This window comes from Brachyistius frenatus, unplaced genomic scaffold (genome assembly GCF_029030835.1).
Source record: "Brachyistius frenatus isolate BFR_SWC_R1_liver_20210118 unplaced genomic scaffold, ASM2903083v1 Contig_6, whole genome shotgun sequence".
In the NCBI taxonomy this organism is placed as follows: domain Eukaryota; kingdom Metazoa; phylum Chordata; class Actinopteri; family Embiotocidae; genus Brachyistius; species Brachyistius frenatus.
The window spans coordinates 225,833-241,558 of NW_027210605.1; the positions used below are offsets into that span (position 1 = coordinate 225,833).

At 43.1% G+C, this 15,726-nt stretch overlaps 3 protein-coding genes across 3 annotated transcripts in view; all 3 read left to right on the forward strand.

Annotated features, from left to right (window-relative positions):
- The window catches only part of LOC138615490 (death-inducer obliterator 1), a 25,187-nt gene extending 23,269 nt beyond the window's left edge, over nucleotides 1-1,918 (forward strand). Inside the window, exons 17-19 of the mRNA XM_069689159.1 lie at nucleotides 140-922; nucleotides 1,073-1,189; nucleotides 1,659-1,918. Coding sequence (XP_069545260.1) covers nucleotides 140-922; nucleotides 1,073-1,189; nucleotides 1,659-1,918 — 1,160 coding nt within the window. The remainder of the gene's footprint in view (nucleotides 1-139; nucleotides 923-1,072; nucleotides 1,190-1,658) is intronic.
- Nucleotides 1-7,907, forward strand: part of LOC138635562 (uncharacterized) — an 8,822-nt gene extending 915 nt beyond the window's left edge. Inside the window, exon 2 of the mRNA XM_069723106.1 lies at nucleotides 140-7,907. Coding sequence (XP_069579207.1) covers nucleotides 4,475-5,188 — 714 coding nt within the window. The 5' untranslated portion in view covers nucleotides 140-4,474 and the 3' untranslated portion in view covers nucleotides 5,189-7,907. The remainder of the gene's footprint in view (nucleotides 1-139) is intronic.
- A 2,667-nt stretch (nucleotides 7,908-10,574) lies between these two features.
- LOC138615491 (transcription factor-like 5 protein) lies at nucleotides 10,575-15,278 on the forward strand. The gene is made up of 6 exons (XM_069689160.1): nucleotides 10,575-11,155; nucleotides 11,250-11,406; nucleotides 11,512-11,665; nucleotides 11,811-12,003; nucleotides 12,763-12,904; nucleotides 14,272-15,278. The coding sequence occupies exons 1-6, from the start codon at nucleotides 10,575-10,577 to the stop codon at nucleotides 14,383-14,385; spliced, it is 1,341 nt and encodes a 446-aa protein (XP_069545261.1). The 3' UTR covers nucleotides 14,386-15,278.
- Nucleotides 15,279-15,726: the final 448 nt, after the last annotated feature.

Below are 15,726 nucleotides of genomic sequence, written 5' to 3' on the forward strand. Positions count from 1 at the left end.
CCACTGCAAGGCCTTGAGAACTGTATATACAATTGTCATTGTAGCTGTAGTGACAGAAGTTGCCCTCCTACTTTGGTTTAAATGAATTTAGTTTAATTTAGATGCGTTCTAATGATTTATTCATCCCCCCTTTTTTCAGGGCTTGAAAAAAACCGGCCCAATCTTCTTTTGGGACTAGCAATCGTCCAGAGGGCAAAACGTCCAGCAAGCTTGCCACAGGACACTGAAGAGAAGAGGCCAAAAGTTCACATGTCCAAAGACCCTATGTGGATCCCAAAACCGCCGGTGCTCTATGGCTCTGACAAATTAGAAATATTCCAACCCTATGATCCAGAAACTCCTGCTAGTACCATCCGTCCTGGTACGCCATCATGCCCTGGGTCACCATCAGACTCTTCCTCTTCAGGCTCAATCACCATACCATCACTTGTAACCTCCATTAAAGCGACCCCTCCTGTTTCTACCTCAGCCATTGATGCTGCTGCACAGTCCACCTCTAATAGCATCTCTGACAAGAATCCCACCCCAACACCCAATGAAAAGACACCACTACAGACTATTTTGAAGTCTTTGTTTGGCAGTAAGCAGTCTGACTCCGTGGCGTCCTCTGAGGGAAATTCTACAAAACCAAAAGTAAGTGCTAAGAAGATCCCAGGGTTTTCTCAGGTGTCCAGATCAATGGTGGATCCTATTGTCCAACAGTATGGACAGAAATCCAAAGTCAAAAAGATAGAAGAGGAGGAAAATGACTTTGACCGACCATATGACCCAGAGGAGGAGTATGATCCAGCAGTGGGATATGAAACGGTGGCGCGACAGACAAAACAAAAAGTTAAGGCAGATGGCCCTGCATTATCAGGCTCTGTGGAAGATGATGTGGCCTATGATCCAGAAGATGAGACTATCTTTGAAGATATTCAAAGTAAAATTGCTTTAACAAAGCCCTCTATTCCAACTCAAATGTTGGATTCTCCATCATGCCCAGCACCAATTTCCACCCCGACTCCAGCGCAAACATCTGCTCCAGCTGCATTAAAGTCAAACCTTCCGTCAGGCTCTGTGGTTGTCTCAGCTGCAACACTGAGTGAACAACAGCGGATGCTTGAGGAACTTAACAAGCAAATTGAAGAGCAAAAGAGGCAGTTGAAAGAGCAGGAAGAGGCATTACGTCAGCAGAGAGAGGCCGTGGGTATGTTCATGGCTCACTTTTCTGTTTCTGATTCCCTGATGTCTCCACCAACAAAATCTTTGCCACTAAGCCAATTATCATCTCTGCAGAGTGGCAAAATGCAAACAGAGTCAAAAATTCCTGAATCAGCAGCCAAGGCAAGCCCCCTTACAGACACTGTGGATAATTCTAATGTGGATTCACAAACTGTTAATCTAGAAAACACAACTACCGACCCTAATTTGAAAAATGATGCAGACAGTGTTGTAGAGCAAGATGAAACACAAGTAAACGATGGGGAATGTGACAAATATTCCTCCGCTGGAGAGATTGGAGATTCTGACCTAGCTTATGATCCGGAAGATGAATCACTTTTTAATGAAATCCAAGAGGATGTTTTTAGAGCAGGAAGTAAAAAGGCCATTGATACTTTTTCTCGACCAAGATATAGTGCCGGGCACAAGGCTACATCTCCGAATTCATCCCACAGCAGAAAGAGAAAGTCATCACCAAAGAGGCGGAGTCGTCGTGAAAGAGATCCCAATAGAAGTCCTTCAAGAAAGTCACAGCGGCGTTCTCCTTCACATTCCCGGAGACGTCGAGATAGGGATAGACATAAAAGAAGTGAAAGAGACAGGTCGAGGCACAGATCTAGAGATCCATCTGAACGGCAGGGACGCCATCGCAAAGACCATGCTACACACAGACATTCTCATGGCCATAGAAGATCCCCATCATCTCCAAGAATAGATGATTCTGTGTCCCTTTCATCAAAACAGCACAGAGTATCCCCCCCTCAAGTCTTTGAGAAATCAAAAAATGAAGGTGTTTCGTGCAATGCTCAGGACTCTATTGTTGGACAGGTTGTAAAGAGTAACACATCATCATCTTCCCCAGTTACTATGAAAAACGATCCTGATGGACATCAGTTAGAATTCAATCTTGTCGAGAACCCCGAGAAAGACATTTCTTCCTGTTCAGATGAACTTCTTCATAATGTGAAGCTTGAGAGTTCAGAATCAGCAAGATTTCAGGAACTTCAAAAAGATTCAATCAGTGACCATGATAATACAGTTGGTGGTTCTTCTACTCAGGTGGATAAATACTCTCAACAAGAAATTCTGTTTATGAACAAAATTGACAGCACAGTTCCTCTAAGAGAAATTGATCCCCCCATTCGAGATTCACCTCAAAGCCCTGATCCAGAGCCACAGTTTTTGAAACCTAGCAGTGTAGAGAAGAATGTTAACACTGAGGAAATCAGAGATCCAGAGGAGAACACGAGTGTCTCACTGCCTTTTGTTAAAGCTGAAAATAATTCTTTTCCCATTTGTGGTCAAGCAACAATGCCCAAAACATTGTGTCCTTCTGTTGGAGAGCCAATATCGAATGTAAAAAACCTGGATTTTAGACCTCTAGATCTGCAAGGCCCTGGTGTCAGAATTCAAGGCATGTTAGAAACAGATAATCAGTTAGTACTAGGAAGCTCTAGCTTAAAGAATCCAGAAGTGATTAGTCAAGAGGGAGGACATTCACATCGAGCTACACCCTCAGATATGCAGGGCCCAGTACCAGACTTTGTGACAAAATATTCAGGACCTGGTATGAGTGATCCAGGAATTAAGAATCCTAGTCCATATATGAAAGAACCTGGACATAGGGGACCACTGACAGATCTAAGGAAATCTGGAATTAGATTTCCAGGGCCTGATATAAGAGGTCTTGGCATGCAAGGCATGAGCCCCAATATTTGGGGTCCTGGACCACACATACAAGACCAATGTGGTCAAGGGAAACATGTGAGGGAACCAGGGACATGTATGCAGGGTTCAGAGCCAAATATAAGAGATATACGTTTTCAGCATCACAATACGGATATAAGTTCTTCTGTGGAAGGTATGAACCCAGAAGTTAAAAGTTCAGGCAATGATATGACGCAAAAGCTTGCACCAACTGTCACCGATTTGCATATGGGAGAACCAAGTGTACAAAATGAAAGGAGAGATCCCGTTGCGAAGGGCCCTTTGTCAAATAGACCTGGGCTTGACAATAGGGGCTTGGGGTCAGGGAATCCTTTTTCAACAAGGGGATCAGCTACAGTTAATGAGCAATCACCTGGGGGTTCACATTTTGAAATTAAGGCAGATATTGTAGGAGGAGGTAGATGCCAAAAATATAGGGATGAAAGTGTACAAAATGAGCCTTTGAGATCCGATATGAGAGGAAGGGATGTAAGAGATTTGAGAGGAGTTCAAAGGCAACCAAGGCATGATGGCAGTCCATCTTTAGATGAAAGGGGCCCCTGGAAAAGGGGTTTTCATCCACAGGGCAGAAATGCTGACTTGAGCAGGATGGGTGATAGTCGAGTAGGGAGTTTTGATTCAAACACATCTACAAGCTCAGATGGTAGACATCCAAGATCTGATAAATCATCCCCAGCAATGACAGATGAAAGACAGGGCCCACAAAGAGGCAGAGGTGTACACATGAGAACACCAGGGTCAAACTATAAAAGTGGTGTATCTAACATGTCTCACATTGGACAAGAGAGTCCATGGTTAGAGAGGGGAAATGAACAAATGAATCAAGAAGACAGAAATATGCCAAATATCACAAATCCAGATGGGAAAGAATCAGAACCAGGAGTTGTCTGTCCTGTTCAGAGGACTCAAAATACAGGCCTGGGTCCACAAATGAGAGACTCCGATTGGAATATCCCAGGATCAGACATAAGAGATGATTGGAGAGGGCAAGATAGGAGAGGCTCAGATCCAGTCAGACAAGGGTCATTGATACAAGATGAGTGGAGAGTCCATCAGTCTGATAGGAGAGGGCCAAGCATGGGGAGCCAAGGACCTGATAGAAGAGGTGCTGGAGGCCCAGAATTTAGACAGCCAGGGCCTGAAATGAGAGGTCCAAGTTTGCAGGACCCAATGCATGATAGTAGAGGACCCGAAGGTCCAGATTTCATGGGATTAGGATCTGAAAGGAGAGGTACTGACATGGAGTTCCCAGTACATGACAGAAGAGGACCAGGAGGTCCAGATTTCATAGAACCGGGACTTGAAAGGAGAGTTCCAACTATGGCCAATCAAGGACCTGGCTTGAGAGTACCAAGGGGTCCAGATTTTGTTGGACCAGGACTTGAAAGAAGAGGATTACCTGTGGAGGGCCCTGGGCCTGACAGAAGAGGACCTGCAGGTCCACATTTTGGAGGATCAGGACTTGAGAAGAAAGGTCTAGTTATTGAGAGTCAAGGACCTGACATCAAAGGGCCAGTGGGTCCAGATTTAAGGGGATCCTGGCATGAAAGGAGAGGTCCAGATATGGTTGGTCCAGGGCCTGATAGGAGAGGACCAGGAGGTCCAGATTTCAGGGGACCAGGACCTGAAAGGAGAGGTCCCACCATTGAGGGTCCTGGGAATGACAGGAGAGGACCAGGAGGTCAACATTTTAGAGCACCAGGACCTGAAAATAGAGGTCCCACCATGGAGGGTCCTGACAGGACAGAATCCGGAGGTCCAGGTTTCAGAGGACCAGGACCTGAAAATAGAGGTCCAACAATGGAGGGTCCTGACAGAAGAGGACCAGGGGGTCCAGATTTTAGAGGACCAGGACCTGAAAGGAGAGGTCCTACCATGGAGGGGCCTCGGGCTGACAGGAGGGGACCTGGATGTCCAGATTTCAGAAGACCAGGACCTGAAAGCAGAGATTTTGCTATGGAAGGTCCTGGCCCTGACAGGACGGGACCTGGAGGTCCAGATTTCAGAAGACCGGGGATTGACCACAGAGGTTTGTCTATGGAGGGACCTGGCCCTGACAGGAGAAGACGTGGGGATCTGGAATTCAGCGGACCAGGGCATGAGAGGAGAAATATATCTTTGGAAGGCCCTGGGCCTGAGAATAGAGGGTATGTGGGTCCAGGCTTCAGGGGACCAGGGCCTGAAAGCAGAGGCTTATGTATGGAGGGTCCTGGGCCAGAGAGAAGAGGACCTGGGGGGCCAGATTTCAGTGAGTTAGGGCCTGATGCTAGACATTCTGCTATGGGTGGTCCAACGCCTGACAGGAGAGTATCAGGAGGTCCAGATTTTAGTGGGCCAGGACATGCAAGGAGAGGTCCCTCTATGGACAGCCAAGAACCTGAAAGGAGAGGACCAAGAGGAACAGATTTCTGGGGACAAGGGTCTGAAAGGAGACTTGATGGACCAGTGCCTCACAGGAGAGGACCAGGAGATGAAAATTTTGGTGGACACGGCCCTGACAGGAGAAGGCCATATATGGAGGGTGCTGGGCCTGAATTCGTAAGATTGGGGTCTGAAAGAACTGGTCTAGGTATGGAAGGTCCAGGGCCTTACAGTATAGAAGAAGGAAGGACCACATGGTGCAGAAGTTGGACATTCAAATATGGAGGATCCAGGGCCTGACAGAAGAGGTTCAGATGTCAGGGGACCTTGGTTAGAGAGACCAGCTTCTGGTATGGAGAGTCCAATATTCAACAGAAGAGGGCCTGGTCCAAAAATGGGGAGACCAGGGCTTCAACATGCAGGTCCAAAAATAGAGGGCCCGGGGCCCAAGAGGAGAGGGCCAGAAGGTCCAAACTTCAGGGAATCAGGGCCAGAAGGAAGACCTCCAGATATGGAGGCAACAGTAAATAGACGGAACTTTCCCGGTGGCCCACCGTTCAGGTGTCCTGAGTCAGAAAGACCTCCAGATATGGAGAGCCCACAGTTTGATAGGAGAGGTCCACACTTCAGAGGAGCAGGCCCTGACAGAACAGTTATGGGGAGTCAGTATCCTCCTGGGGAAGGTCCTTTTGAACCTATTCAAGAAAGCCCAGATATAGAGGTCCCTGGATTTGATAGGACAGGCAGAACCTTTGGGGGTCCAAGACCTATGAGGAGAAACATAAGAGGAAGAGGGCCAGACTTCCTGGGCTCTGCACCTGATAGGAGAGGTACAGACTCTGAGGAGCCATGGTCAGATGAAAGAGGGCCCAATATGGAGGCCTCAGGAAATGAAAGAGGTTGTTCAGGAGAGGATTGGGAAAGACATAGCAATAGGAGTTTTGGACCTACCCAAGAAGGGCCGGATGAACAAGGCCAAGAACATAATAGGCAAAGCTCTGGTTGTGAATGGAGAGGCCCTGGTCGTAGGGGGCCCAGGCCCATACAGGGAAGACCAAATATGGAATTTCCAGGGCCTATTAGGCCTCCAGGAGATGACTGGAATGGTCCTGGTTGCAGGGGTCCAGAGCCTGTTTGGGATAATCCAGATATGGTGTTCACAGGGCCTCGTAGGGGAGGACATGGAAATGAATGGAGCGAGCCAGATAGTTGGGATCCTGGGTCATTTGACAGACGGGAAAGCGATTCAGAGAATAGAGGACAAGACTACAATAGAGGTCGAGGTAGAAGACCAGGATCACATATGCAAGGGCATCCAGGTATGGGGAATGACTGCAGGAAGCCAGACTTCAGGGGGAAAATGAGAGGACCAAACGTGGAAGGACCAGGAGCACAAAGGAGAGGTCCATTTGAATTTGAGATTGAAGGCTTTGATAGAGGAGGCCCAGGAGGTCCAGATTTAAGAACTCCAGGACCTGGAAACAGAAGTTCAAACAGTGAAGGTCCAGGGTCTGATGGCCCACGGTATATTAGCAGAGGCCCGGACATGAGGGATAGGGAAAGAGGAGTTCCTCATCATGTTGCCAGATTCCAAGACCATCATGATCCACATTCAGTACCGTTCAATAGGTCCCTAGGTCCAGGTCTAGGTCCAAACAGTGAGGGAAAATCTTTCCCCGGTTTTGAGAACCCACAAAATCAGCAAGCCATAAAACCACCGAGACACAGAGGTGCCTTACTTCCTACTCCAACAGAAGGTCTCATACGTTTCCCAAATCATATGAATCCTGATGTCTTCAGCATGAAACAAAAGCAAACTGGTAGCCCAAGGGGCAGGGAGCAGAGTAGAGGTAGATCAGTGAGTCGAGAAAAAGGTCCTGTCGCAGGTCAAGGACAGGGAGGTCCTGCTGCTATAATAAGCACACCTGTAGTTGCAAACACAGAGGGAGAAGAGGAAAAAAATGAACAGGGAATTGGTGCAGATGTAGAAATTAAAACCAATCAAAGTATGGACAGTGATGGAAATAAAAGCAATGCTGAGCCAAATTAGGAAGAAAATCCCAACATACGAACTCTTTGGGACACTGAGGCTCGTAACTTTTACCTGCAAAAAAATGCTTATAATCATCACACTGGATAGAGATACTTCAGCATAACCCACTGAATGTATTTTTTCTCAATGAATGGTTAACCATGTATTACTGTAATTTCAACATGATCCATAGGCAAAGCCATGTGAAGAATCTGACATTGTAACTCGATATGGAACTAGTCATAGGGAGATGTGTTTGAGTTCATTGAGTTCTAGTGTTGTTTTGTTGCATTCAAAGTAGATATGTATTTTTTATTTGATTATGACTAAAGGCCTCCTAAATGTAATTAATCAGTTGTAAATTCCGCTTGATGTGCATATCTAGTTGGAAACAGTCGGAAATATTTTGTAGAGAAAATGTACAGTTTTTGTTTCTTTGTCTTTTTTTTTTTTAACACAGCCATACTGTCAATACAGTAGCTTTTGTCTGGCTTGTATGTTCATCTGCTGGTAAAAAAAAAATTACTGGTTTCATTGTTCTTTTACGATGCAAAAATTCAATAAAGTCAGATACCTTTTTCAATTTGTATTATGTCTAATTTTGTTATTGATATTTGGATTGATTTATAGCTACATGAGTATACCCAAAGCTATTGCTTTGCCAAAATAATCACATATTAAAGTGCAGTGCCGGCTCTTCCATTATGGAGATAAATCAAACTCTGAAATGAATTATTAACATATTTCCAATCAATGTGTATAATTAGTATCCAGTGGTAGAAGATTTCAAATCCTCCAGCCAAAGTGAAAAGATTTTAACTGGTTTTGTCACCTAATGGTATGTTCCCCATTCCAGGGAAAATGCTTTCTGCCATGCTACTTACTCTGGTGTAACCTTTACATTGTTGGGGCAATCCAATCTTGAATCATGACATGGCAGTGTGCAGGTTTGTCTTGTTTTGGTTTGCTCTTCTCTGTTTTTTAGGGCTTTTTTTGTGACAAGTACATGGGAATTGAGAATAAGTGAGCAAGAGAGCAGGAAACATTTTTAAGACAAAAAGGTGTGCAAAAGGCAATAATGTCCATGACCCTCCACGGCTTCCTGTAGAGCTCCAGTCTTACCAATGGGGGGCGGCAGAAGATTTGCTAACCATAGTAGTTTAATGTAATTCAAGCACTGTTACTGTTATTTTAATTAATTTCCTCCCTTTTGCCTTAACATTTAGTGTGCATGTCATTTCCTGAGGGCTAATAAATAGGCTATAAGATATGAACTACCACTGCAATTTCATATATTTGTGCATAGTTATATATTTTCCCCACTTTAAAAAAAGAATTGGCTACTATTTTGGGAATTTTGATTGACTGATTTCTATCGAGTACTTTTTAATCCTTAAAACTGCCCCAGTATATCTAACAGTCAGGCCAATTATAAATGTACTTTTAATTATTATTATTATTATTATTTAAAAAAAAAATCTGTTTACTATATGCCATCTTTTAGTATATTGTATGGCATTAAAAGATTGGGGATTGTTAAAAGACTTCGATTGTTGTTTAATATCTGATCAAATGCGGACTTTGTCATTCCAAAAAAAATACTTTATTTATCAGCATGCTCAGTGAGGTTTGAACAGCAGGGCAGATTAAAAAAAAAAAGAGCTACCACTACCACAGCAGTGATATCTCACCATTTAGGATAGTTCATTGTCTATTAGACATTCAGCAAAAACACAGTTGTGATCATGGGCAAACATATAGTTAAATACTTAAATTTCCCTCAATTCCAATCTAACCTGAACCCACCACACATGAAGCTGGGTTAAATATGCAGATGTCCAAAAGTCAAGATTTTCATAATTGAATTTTATGTTAACATAACTTGATTTTGCGTAAATCCATTAGAAATAAAGTCAAACTTCACCGCAATCAAATCAAAAATTAAGTTTTAAGACCTTAATTTGTTTGCATTGTGTGCGTTTCATTTTTTATTTTAAAACGTCTTTTCGAAGCGTAACTTCGGAATAAAACGAGGGTTTCAAACGCAAGATAAACGAAGAAGGGTTGTGAAACTGAACCGGTCAAAGTTGATAACAAACGAGGCTCTGAAATGTAGGAAACTCGCGCTCTCGAGACGGACACAAAGTACGTTCTGATACATTTGATCCGCGCGGGTGCGTCTCGCGACGTGTACACAACCGTCACATAGCACCTGGCAGTCGGACAACAACGTCTGTTGCCACCGCAAGTTAACGAGGACGGAGCTGACACACACACACACACACACACACACACACAGAGAGAGAGAGAGAGAGAGAGACGTAAGTTTAAGAACCGAAAAAAGAAAAGACAACGCAAATGTTGATAATTAACAACCGCTACTGCGTTATTACGAGAGGGATTCGGCTTCGTTATTGTCCATTTAAAAATAAATAAATAAATTTAAAAAAAAAAAATATGTTAAGGCGTTTTTATTGACGTCACCCGTTTTAAAATGGCGAGTTTTGTTTTTTTTAATCGAGATACGAATGCTAATTAGCCGACGTTAGCTTAGCTGAATTCCTCATTAACTGGCTTTGGCTCGCGAGTTCGCTTTTTGGGAATTTAAATGTTTAAAAATTTGAAGATTGTTTTGGTCGTTTAGGCCAACTTGAATAATTATGTATGCAACTTTCGCAGACTAAAGTGTAAAAAGGCTAACAGCACAGTTGAAGTGATTACAGCCAGTGGTGGAAAGTAACGACGTACATTTACTCAAGTGCTGTGTTTAAGTACAACTTAGACGTACTTGTACTACTTTTGAATATTTTCCATTTAATGCCACTGTATACTTCCACACCACCACATTTAGATGGCGGCGTTAGTTCTTAGTTACTTTTCAGATCAACATTTTATACCTAAAATATGTGACCAGATGCTTTTATGCATTAATATAGGTAGATTAGACTCTTTAACAGCACCATGTGTGTAAATTAGCTCTACCACCACGACATTAAAATGTACATACTCCAATTATTTATGTACAATAGATATAACACTCTAAAATGGGCCATTTTGCATATTGAGGACTTTTATTTGTGATATTTAAATCACATGTCCCCGACAGGACTCTTGTGCTTTTGCTTAATTATAACGACAGGACTTCTTCTTGTAATTGAGTATTATTTCATCGTGATATTGCCGAGTACTCCCTCCACCTATGAGATAAATAATATTTTTCCCGATCTTGCTCCCATCTCTGCAGTGAAAGATGTCTTCCTTTTCCTCCACTTATAAAACCGTTAACGTATCCGCTTCGTCCAGAGAGCAAGCCGTCGAGTCTGGCGGACTGATTTTGAGCCAAAGCGGGTGTTCGACCCACGACCAGGGCCAGATGCTGGGCACCGAGTTTGGTCTGATGGAGATGACGGAGGTTGAATATTCACATCTTCAGCACTTTTTCCAAGCGCACATGGAAACGCAGGCTGGGCCTCCGGACGGCCCCGATGCCAGATCTCACCCCGCTACGGTGATGCTTAAAGACACCACTGGATCCACAGGGATTTCTCCCTTCACATCCACTCAAGCTATTGACCTGTCAACTTCCAGTGATGACCACTGTCTGGTGATGCCAGGAGAAAAGACACCAGTGTCTTACGGGGAGGTCCCGGGTTTTGTGCTGGCCAGAATCAGAGGTGAAGAAAGTGCGATCGATCCACCCGCCGGCGGCGTTCGATCACATTCGCAGAAGCGATCCAGATCGGCTGCGAGAGTTTGCTTGGAGAAAAGATTTAACACCATGTCGGCTGACATCACAACTCAGCCGGATTTTCAATCTGCAGTTTTCAGCAAGTAGGATTCGTATTTGACTATTTTTTTTCCCCCCCTCATAGTAAAATATAACGTTTTTATTTCTATGTGCAAAATCTCCGCTGTCTTGTTTCAGTTTTTTGACGATACTTCAGCAGTCGACCGAGGCTCAAGAGGCAGTCATACAACCTCAAAAGCAGAAGTGGAAGGAACCTGACAGAGCAAATGGTTTCGAGGTTCCTAGCTCGTATGTAGGAGGTGTATTTGACCCTGTCACCAACATGTGTGGGCAGGTATGGTGACAAAAAAAAACAAAACCTCAACATGGATTTTTATCACAGCATTAGTCACAGGCAGCACTCGCTGTTAAATCCTTGTTTTTCCTGTTGTAATCTCAGGTTCTTGCCCACATGGTTGAACCTAACAAGCATCAAGGTGTAATCATCCCCAAGACTTTTCTATTTAACCTTCACCCAGAGAGGGTCGCTTCAAAAGTTCACTATACCAGCAGCGGCAATCCAGCAGAGGAGCAGCAGTTGGTGATGATTGAAAGTAATATTTGAGACGCTATATCTAAGCTTGCTTCAAAAGTTGTAAATGTTTTGCTGTTGTCTTCTGTACCGCACGCTGCAAATACACGTGGAAATCTTACTTGGTCTCACCAACGCCTGTTTTTTTGTTTTGTTTTTTTGAACAGAGGATGTGGCGACACCTGCTGCCGCCAGGAGTCACTGCAGCGTCCACTGCTCTCTGACCACCAAGGCTGCCAAAGCCAAGCAAACGGCAGACTCGGCGGGAAAGTCACAAAACAACGGCAAGAAAAAAGCACGACCTTGTTTGTCGATCAGCCAGCGCAAGGAGAGACACAACAGCAAGGAGAGGGAACGCAGGTGAGCAGCCGTCGCGAACGCCTGCTGGCGTCTCTGCACCGTCCACAGCGTGACGTGACCTCGTGGGACTCATTACTCATTTTCATTTTCTGAATTTTGCGTCACCGCAGCCTTACACATGATCCCTGCAGTCTAGCATGTCGTTAGTTTAAACGGTTTTAAATGTCCGTCATCCATCACAGGAACCGTGTCCAATATTTAATCTCTTGGCACACGGCAGAACAAACACTAAATTACAGGTGCAACGATTCATCGACAAATCGATCAGTTGATTGACAAAAAAAAAAAAAAAATATCTTCCAATTGTTTTTAGTCATTTTTTTTTATTTAAGAAAATGCTTAGCTGCTTAAATGTGAATATTTTCAGGTTCTGTTAGTCCTCGATGATAATAAACCTTTTGATAATAAACCTTTTGATAATAAATCTTTTAGTTGTGGACTGTTGGTCGGGCAAAAAAAAAAGACATTTTAGGCTGTAATTTGGGCTTTGGGAAACACTGTTACTGATCATAATTAATTGCAGCACTACACTCACTAGTTCAGTCCAGGGGTTCCCAAAGTTGGTGCTGCTTCAACCCAATATGTTGTTGCTTGACATGCAGATATTGTGACGTGTATTTCAGTTCAAAATGAACAGACATTATTTCTTCTATAAGTAATTGGACACGACACTTCAGGATCGAAGAGAATCATTTGAGGTGCCCTGATTAAAAAAACAACAACAAAAAAAACGTATTTACTGCCTGTACTATCGAACAGGAAGCGGATCCGGTTGTGCTGTGACGAGCTGAACACGATGGTGCCGTTCTGTGACTCGGATACAGACAAAGTCACCACCCTGCAGTGGACCACGACCTTCCTGAGATACCTCAGTAAAACATACGGAGATCTCTTCAAAGAGGTACGTTTGGCTGACTGAATTATTTGGGACGAGAAACTTGGGAGCCGGAAGATAAGAGTTTAATTACATTTTCTTCTCTGCCTGTCTAATTAGTGCAGCAGCTGACTTTATGTGACTTATCTAGAGAGTTCAAATCAGATTTGACCACAAACTGAAATGAACTTTATCGTTTAATGTGATGGATTATCTATCTGCAATTCAAATCAAACCATACTGACAGCGCACAAAGCGCCACCTGGAATAAGGAATAAAGTCAAATAAAACCTGCATTTTTCAACCCATTTCGGGTCGAAGTGACTCCTGGGTATGAAACGTTTCAAATCCGGTCCGGTATTTGTTTTGGGGGAATGAAGGCTTCGGTGGAGGATTTCTTCTCGTTATTGGAGGCAAGTAATCCTCCCTGTCAAAGTAGTAAGTGCACACTCGATGGTCTTCATGGCCAGTGGATGGACTGGAGTGAATATCTTTTAATTCACATCAGGCTAAAGCTTTATGCACTCCTTTCTGGACCGGTCACAACAACTGTTTTCCACCACCCGTGTTGGAAATGTTACTTTTGAAATGTAAAAGATTACAGATTACTAGATATTCTGTTGAAAATGTCACAAGTAATTCAACTGTGTGTGTGTGTGTGTGTATATATATTGTTATATTAAACATATTACATTTCATTTAGCTGACGCTTTTATCCAAAGCGACTTACAACATGCCGATGGTAAACCATCGGGAGCAATTCAGGGTTCAGCGTCTTGCTCAAGGACACTTAGGCGTGTGGACAGGAGGAGCTGGGGATCGAACCACCAACCTTCAGAATACACATGTATATAAACTTTTAACTCAAAATGATGTATTCCGATATAACCTCTTTGTAAGGTGAGACCTGTCAAAATTATTGAGCTGAACAGTCACTTTGCATCATCGTTAGAATCATTTCATTTCCACTCGGCTGTATAAACGCACATGAAACTAACCGAAATCTTATATTTCCATTTATGTTTCCATGTTGTTTCCCTGTTTAATGTTTGACTGATGCTCCTCTGACGACATCATCTCGTTGCGTCCCCTTCTTCAGTTTATTTCTGTTTGTTTACGTTTTCGTTTGCAAAGCCCAAAAGGTAAACAGCATTGCAATTTCATATACGCATGTATTATAATGTTCAGTGCCAATAATTGGCGAGTCTTTTTTTTTTATAAGGTGTTACGAAGCCGTCATTATGCTTCTACTTTAATAGTAGTATAAAATAAACAGACTTTGTGTGACTTTATGTGACTGTTCATCGTTAATTAAAAGTTTTATGACGGTGGCAGCCTTAGCACGGGTACAGTCTGTCCTTAACCACATTGACTTCCCGTTCTTTCCTTTGCAGGAGTTTCAGAAGTTCTTCATTCTTGAGAAAGGACTCCTTAAATCCAGCTGTCCTCCAGGTGAGGACGCGATCCAGCAGGAGATGAACGAGACGCTGAGCAAAGCGGAACAGTGACTTCCTCGTGGTTTGGTCCCGCAACATCAGCCGCGCGTATGACGATGTTTTAATGAAATCTTAAAAGAGGTCTGGGTCACGTCGATGTGTTTTAATACGTCCTCTTGGCTGCATTGCAATGATTTGGGAAGTTAAAGGTTTTTGGGGTCACAGAAGGAGGTTTTCTTCAGCCGCAACTCGAGACCACTCTGTATGTATCACGGTAGGATTCGGATTCTGGGACGTACCACTTTTCACACACGGGTGGCGCCGTTTCTCTTTGAAAAACAGATGAGACCGATTTCAGTAATGATATCTGCATCGTTGCGCTTTTATTCAAAGTTATTAAATTGTTTGTGGTTCAACTTAATTCACACAGAGAACGTTCTTCAGCTCACTGCCTGCCAACATCTATTCTGTAGTCTTCTATTTAAGCGTTTTGCTGCACAAGTAAGTGTTGCTACTTGGTGAAGGAATGAGTTGACTTGATTTCATAGTGTTTAGAGCGTCTTACTCGGAAATCCAGACGGTTCACTTGATATGTAGAGAAGAGTGATGTTTTACTGAAAAGTGGCTTTATTTGTTCTTTCTTACAACATGTCGCTGTAGCATCTTACTGTACATACAACAGTCACCCACAAATAATAAATAGTATTTAAAGTCATGTATATTTAATAGTTACAGCACCGGTAGTACATAGTGGATGTGGTCATTCCAGATTGGGAAGAAAAAAAAAAGAAAGAATTTTTTTTGTTTTTTTTAAAACAACCTTTCGCCTAAGATTCTTAAACTTTTTGTATTTTTACAAAGTCTCATTTTGTGCATCCACAAGTTTTATCTCGTTTTTGACTCTCAAATCTGGAGAATCAATTTCACATGTAACTTCAAAAACAAAAACAGAAAACAAGTTGGGGGGGGGAAAAAAAAAAAAAAAAAGAAAGACTTTTTTTTTTTTTTTTTTTTTTTGCATTAATCTACACAATTTGTGAGCACCTGGGTGTTTGTTATTTTATTCCTTTTCCAAATACATACAAAGCTCCTCGGCGGAGGCGTTTTGCCTCCGGCACCTGTTTCCATATTTTACACTGTAAGCTTGTATGCTGAGGTAACACCTGTGATTTACATAACGGCCGTGGTAAATGCACATTCACTTCAGAGACAGCCACTGCCACCGTGTTATCTGCCAGAAGGATGTTAACCAACGTAACTGGGGCATGGAAACAACATGTACAAAGTTTTTATACACAAAAGGACTCATCATTCGTTTTCCAGTTGTTTGTAAGTCAAGTCTTGTTATGTGATGGTACTCGGATCAATGCAGCTGTTCTCTTGCACCTTTCCGTGCCTCTGTCCACGTAATTT